Here is a 7,084-nt window from a genome sequence, read left to right on the forward strand (position 1 = left end):
GTGGACCACGACGGTGCATACTGCTAATTCTAGATTATTCTTGTGTTTGTGTTATTTAAAAGGAACTACAGATTCATTAAATCAAGAAGTTTGATCCAGTTTTATTTTTAGGTCGATATAGAATTCCTACATTCCATTTGTATAGGTTTCTCTGGAAGTATTACTAGAATCTATTAAACAATTCTTTTAAACGACTTTGAAGTTACATACCGTAATCCCTCTACTACAGTGCGCGTCATAATTATAGGACCCCCCTCCCGAATGAGTGTTCTGGAAAAATCAAGAAAGATAGCCGAATTCGGTCAACGCAGTTAGATTCAGCGTGTAGAAAAACCTACGTCTGCAAATTTTCAAACCAATTGAGCCATTTTTGAGCTTACAGGGCTCAAAAATCACTTTTTTGGCCGAGTCATAATAATAGGACCCCCCCCCCTGGAAAATGAAAAATCTCAAGTTCTTTAGAGAAAAAAATTGTAATTTTTTCGTTGGAAATTGTTAAATTAGTCTTAAAATAGCCTGACGTTTTACACATATTTTGATTACTTTAGTCGAGTTTCAGAAAACTTTATTTTCAGACTTTTTTTTAGGGTTTCTGGAGTAAATCGTGAATAACTTTGCTCCTAGGTGAAATTTTTTGCTGAAATTTACAGGGAGCATGTTAACAATGCTCATGATCATGTTTTTAATGTTCAACGCATATCTGAGCTCCGGCACTTCAAAACTGAGCTTGTGCTTTGAACTTAAAAAGTATGCCCAACGGAAAAATTTTCAAAGCTGTAAAAAATGTTCCAAAGTTGTAAAAATCATTCTTCTGTGCAAGTGATTGATTTTAAAAGCAATTTGGATAACTCAGAACATCTTCCGAACATTTTTTACAGCTTTGAAAATTTTTCCGTTGGGCATACTTTTTCAGTTCAAAGCACGAGCTCAGTTTTGAGCTCAGAGATGCGTTGAACATTTACAACATGATCATGAGCATTGTTAACATGCTCCCTGTAAATTTCAGCAAAAAATTTCACCTAGGAGCAAAGTTATTCACAATTTACTCCAGAAACCCTAAAAATCCCGAAAAAGTCTGAAAATAAATTTTTTTGAAACTCGACTAGAGTAATCAAAATATGTGTAAAACGTCAGGCTATTTTAAGACTAATTTAACAATTTCCAACGAAAAAATTACAATTTTTTTCTCTAAAGAACTTGAGATTTTTCATTTTCCAGGGGGGGGGTCCTATAATTATGACTCGGCCAAAAAAGTGATTTTTGAGCCCTGTAAGCTCAAAAATGGCTCAATTGGTTTGAAAATTTGCAGACGTAGGTTTTTCTACACGCTGAATTTAACTGCGTTGACAGAATTCGGCTATCTTTCTTGGTTTTTCCAGAACACTCATTCTGGAGGGGATTCCTATAATTTTAACGCGCACTACAGTAGGGCCCTCATACTATCAAGTTTGACTTAATTTAACTCTGTTACCGTGAGAGATATCAAAAAAATAGTAAACTGAAAAAAATAATTTTGATATTATGATAAACATTTTGTTAGTTGACAACTTTTTGATATTTTTTACAAAAACGGATAATTTCAGTGAAAGTAAATCGTATTGAGACTCTTCCATGACTGGATATACTTGCACTTGTGGAAACAGTGATAAATAGAAGACTACATTTCTTGCTATTTAGCTGTCATGAAGTTCGAATAAATTTTTCCATTATTTTGTTGAGAAACATGGTCTAACTAAATCGAAAAAAAATTACAGATTCAGTATAATCACTGGTTTGATACAGTTTTGTTTCAATCAATAGAGTTCCTCTATATCGAACTGTTATAGGTTTCCCCAGAAGTTTTTTACTACAATTTGTCTACGCTGTATTCTAGACAAATCAAATTTCCGGTTGTACTAAAAATTGTATAGTTGCACTAGTTGTTTCAGCGAAAACCGAGACAACAATAGAGTTTGGGAAAATACAGAAAAAGTTGAGATTATCAATAATATTATGCTTATCTGAGAAAAAAAGGTTAGAGAGTATTTTTTGCAGTCTGAATACGGTAGCGATATCGAAGCGGAGAGCCTAAGTAGCACACATAAGGTGGAGACACAGACAATTTTTCTCTGCGTCTCAACCTTTTTTTTCTCAGACAAGGATAATATGATATATGCTTCCAGTTTCAAAATATTCATGAAACTGCAAACAAAATTAGTTCCGGGTTAGACAGAATGGTCGTCAAAACAAGAAAGTATTTGTGTCGACAAAATCCAAAAAGTCATTTACCATGATGGCCTAAATCTCTCAAGATGTTTTTTCTAGGCCAGGATGATTCAGAACTAATATAACCTTCACCTGATGTACTTTCTAGGTCAATTACTATGGTGGCCTAATTTTCCGACGTGAACTTTCTAGGCTACCAACGTTGCTGGCCTCAAAATGGCCTAGAAATGGCGGGTTCTCAGCAATTTACGATGGTGGCTTAGAAAATTCATGAAAATAAAATAAGGCCACTATGGTGAATTACCTGGAAAACACACTAAGTGAAGGTGGCCTAGAAAATCCATCTACTAGATGTTAGGCCACGATACTCCACAAGGAAGTATAACATACAGGTTATGTTTGCAAAACTGAATCAGATCAATCAATCCGAATAGCAAACCAAATAATTACAGCTTTGAAGATATGTTTTGTCTGAAACAGAGAAAAATGGGTGTTATTGAAATTGGATGAATCAGAGTTTGGTCAGAAGCAATGAGGAAGATTTTCAGAGATCTCTGAAAACTTTTTTTTTTTGAAATGAAACTAAGTTTCTATTCTGGTTTTTTTTTTCTGAATATCTGAACATCTGAAATTTATATCTGCAAAAAAATCCAAGAAGAAAAACATGGAAAAAAATTGAGATTATCAACTTATCTCGTTTTCTGCAAGAGATATCAAAAAGTGGTCAACTGATAAAATGTTTGTGATAATTTTATAAACATTTTATCAATCCACTTCTTGATATCTATTCTAGGAACTGAGATGAATTGGCTCAAAATTAGAAGCCCTTGTAGGAGGTCTTAATTTAAAAACACACAGTTTCTCAAGTTTTATTCAAATAAGATTTTATGAAAAAAGTATTATTGAGAAGAAAAATAAAAATGACAAAAATTATTTAAAAATCCAAGCTTTTGAAGAAAAAATAAGGAGTGTACCTATGAAATTTGAATGTGTTTTATAGCCATTCCTTACTCGTTACTTTCTCAATGAAACGGAAAAAACACGCTGTCACTTTTTGACAAGCTTGAAAGAATAAGTATAGATTACGTGACCATTTAAGAAAACGTGAATGGTGGAACGACGAACAAGTAGAAAACTAGAGTGAATTGCGCCGAAGACGCACCAGCTTGCTAGTAGTTATATAAAATTTTAAAAATAAAATAAAAAATCTCCATTTGGTGACTAATGATCCAAGTTTTCCCATGATGGTCTGGCTAGATGACTAGACTACGTGATCAGATTTTGTTTTGCCTCGAAATAATTATTTGAAAAAAATACAAACATGTGAGCAAAACATAAAATAATCAAAACAGGAACATTTGTTTCATTATGAGATCATTGCCTGTCTAGGAATGTGATGGATTACTGTACATAGACACTCATCGGGGACCCACCCCTCTTGGGAAGGATTACGTATACAATATTGACTAGAAACCAGAAATCGGAGATTACTATATTTTTGGAAGGTTTTTATACCGTTTCAGATTTGCCAATTGATTAGGGTATTGAGGACGCATAGTTCCGAGAGAAACCAAAGAAAGTTTTGATATCTGTGACAAATTTGGAATATTCTCAAAAGTTGGTTATACTTTCCGGTGAATTTCTTGAGCTTTTAATATTGAAAAACGCAAAATTTTTTTCTAGTTTTAATGAAATTTTGTTTCAAAAAATTTCCGGAATAAAGGAAAAATAAATAAAATAGACTGAAGGAATTCAAACGGAAGGGATACAAATACAAAAGAAGTCTATAAGCTTTTGAATATGAAAATGTCTTGGATGATTCAGAAAACTGATTAAGCAGTCAAGGGTCCTTAAAATACCTCAAAATTCAAAAAAAACAATGCAAAAAAATACCTAAACGTGCTTCCCGTGTCAGTCTTTTTCCGTTTTGAATGAAAAAATGACGCTCTATGTGATTTTAGGTACTTGGAAGAACGGTAAAATTTTAAATATCAGTCATGATCTGGATCTATTGCGAACTGATAAATGAGTTTTTCAATCTGATAAACTAAAGGTTCTGGAACAGTGAAAAAACATTTCAAAAAAATGTATAGTACCCCTCCGAACAAAAATTTATAGAGTTCCTATTGAAACATTCCATAACAATTTTTAGAGAGTTAAAGGTGGGGAGACAGGAGATTTTTCGTAGTTTTTTTGTAGCTAGAGTATGCATTCTACCGTCACGGTGTACAACGCTTAATGTCACTCTGCGTACAGCTGTCGTCCTCGCCTTTATGTATGCAATCGGGCGTTCGCTTTCTCTTTGCCCGCGTGGCTCAGTCGGTAGCCGCACCCTCAATCATCGCCCTCACAAGTTCAACTCCTCGAGGGCATTTTTGAACGGAACTTCGACAACATTATTTTTTTCATGTCCCCCCACCTTTAAACGCGTTGATGAAACAAAAAATAGTTTTCTTTAGACAACTTCTAGACTTTCTGAAACAGGATTTCCAAACTACAGAAATTTCTGTTGACGGGGAAAGGTCCGAGAACATTCTTGAATTTATCGTCAGAACATAGGAATTTTTGTCGGTATCCTAGAATACTAAGTCAATACTTTGAATTCCCAATTTCCAATAAAATACTGTTTTGCACAGAACATATTTTACAACAAGAACTTATAAAACCAATAATAAAATGGTATCAAAGCGTTCTATTTCATTTTTTTTTTGAAGTTCCAGGACCGATGAGTAATTTTCTGTTTTTTTCGAATTCTAGATACAAGTCAGAACCAGAAATGTGTAACATCATTTTGAGTATATAATATCTTGTCTAGACCAGGGGAATTAGGGAAGTTCTGGAACGAAAAAAATTACAGTTTCATTTTTGTGTTATATGATGGAAATATTGGATGGTTGCAATATTGGATGGATCTTTGAGAAAAAGGAATAATCATGTTCCTTATCATTTCGTGGTCAGTATCATTTTCCAATCATTACCATCTTAATTGACCAACACTCCCTGTTCGTTGACTCAAAGTTTACCTTGAAGCGGAAACAGTATTTTTGTCAAAAACCAAAATTTGGATTTAAAAGTTAAAAAAAGAATTTGCCGCCAGCAGGGGTCGAACCTGCGACCTTGGGCTTATTAGACCCACGCTCTAACCGACTGAGCTATGGCGGCCGATGGGAGGTAAGGGTCGGGAGAGCGTCTATGAAATACACGGGCAGTTAGACAGCTATCGAAAAATGCAAAGTTCGGAAATACAATTTTTTCAAAGAAGATAGTTCGTATCAATTTGAAAAAAGATCCAAAGATTATTTGAAAACGAGCAAAAACAGAAAAAAAAATCTCTATGTGTATTCTGCTTCTTCTGACCTATCTAACGAAATTTGATTAACTTTGTTTTTCGATAGCTTGGGAGAAGAACTGTGATGTAATAAGAAATTCCAGATTTGCTCCAGAACTTTGTGTGAAAAATGACTTTAAATGGACTTTTTTAATGTTAAAACGATTGAAAAATAACAAAAAATGACGATTTTTAAGGCAAAGTAACAAGAAAGGAGGGAAGAAAAAGGATTACTGTAGCATTTCAAGAAATCGAAGTAACTTGTTGGTCGGTGTAGGAGAATCCGATTTGATTGGTCCGTTTGCCGCGCAAGTTTTGGAGAAGGTCTGAAAAAAAGTTTCCGTTTCAGTTTGTATTTTTCAACTCTTAAAGGAGGCAAGACAGCAAAAATTTCGGGGGGACAGTTCGGGGGACGAAATCGCGCCGTGCTTATGTAGACCATCGGTCGTCAGGCGCCTTCGCGCCCCCCGTAGCTCAGCCGGTAGCGGCGCTATACCCCTGAGCTGCCTGTCATGAGTTCAACCCCTCATGGGGGTTCTCTATGCAAAATATCAGGAAAATTTTTTTTTGGTGTCTGGGCTCCTTTAATAAGGAAAGTTACTAGTAAGCAAGACAACCGATCCAAGATAATTTTATTTATCATTTTTGACCACACAAAGAAACAATAAGTTTCACTTTTTTTGTGTTCTTTGAAAGGTTTTTTTCTGTTTCTTACATGGAATGACTCCCGAGTGTTACCCTTGAAAAAAATTGAGACCTAGATGATTAGAAAGAGCGTAAAAAGTTATTTCAGAAACCAAAAGGAATAGTTGATAAAAATTTTTTTTGGGGAGTTATGGCCCAAAACGTACCAAAAAAATGGCTATATTTTCAAAAAATCATAACTTTGTCTGTTTTTGTTCGTTTGTTTAGATTTTAAAAACAATGAATAGACAATTTATTGATGTTTGGAAAATTTTTTTTTTGATTTTTTTTTCTCATTGATTGGATTATTGATTTTTTGAAAAAAAAGCGAAAAATTTTTCAATATCTCAAAAATGCCAAGTTAACTTTTTTCTTATTATGACCATTGAACTCAGCACGTTTGATTTACTATAGAAACATATCAATATCCCGGGGGAAATCATGCTCACACAAGTTATGCCAAAAAATGTAGATTTTTGGCACTTGGCTGCTTTGAATTCGTTGTCCTCGAAGGTCGGTATGACTACGGCCATACTTCTTTTTGTGATTTTTACATGCATATAGTTGGTTTAAAGTGTTTAAAATATTATTCTGCAACATAAAAAGTCAATTATTCGAATGCCGTAATATGTCTTAAAATTGAAACTTTGAAAAAATCAAAATTTTGACATGTAATAGGGCATATCTATGGTCAAACTTGATGAAAACAGCCAAACTCTTTTTTTAACATAATTAGAAGAACCTAATTCTATCAACGGCTTGAACAGAATTTTGAGTTAGGCCCTAAAAATGAAAATATTTACGATTATTACAGCCAAACACCTATTATTAGGCTATAACGAATTCCACCACAGGGCGAGAATCAGA

General features: G+C 34.1%; 1 protein-coding gene and 1 non-coding gene across 2 annotated transcripts in view; both read right to left on the reverse strand.

Annotated features, from left to right (window-relative positions):
• Positions 1-5,293: 5,293 nt before the first annotated feature.
• On the reverse strand, positions 5,294-5,367 carry CBG28717. Its single transcript has one exon. It is a non-coding gene (tRNA).
• Positions 5,368-5,776: 409 nt separating this feature from the next.
• Positions 5,777-7,084, reverse strand: part of Cbr-str-168 — a gene marked incomplete at both ends in the record, with an annotated part of 5,773 nt that continues 4,465 nt past the window's right edge. The window contains one exon of the mRNA XM_002632701.1: positions 5,777-5,859. Coding sequence (XP_002632747.1) covers positions 5,777-5,859 — 83 coding nt within the window. The remainder of the gene's footprint in view (positions 5,860-7,084) is intronic.

This window comes from Caenorhabditis briggsae (assembly GCF_000004555.2).
Source record: "Caenorhabditis briggsae complete genome, chrIV, whole genome shotgun sequence".
Taxonomy (NCBI): Eukaryota; Metazoa; Nematoda; class Chromadorea; order Rhabditida; family Rhabditidae; genus Caenorhabditis; species Caenorhabditis briggsae.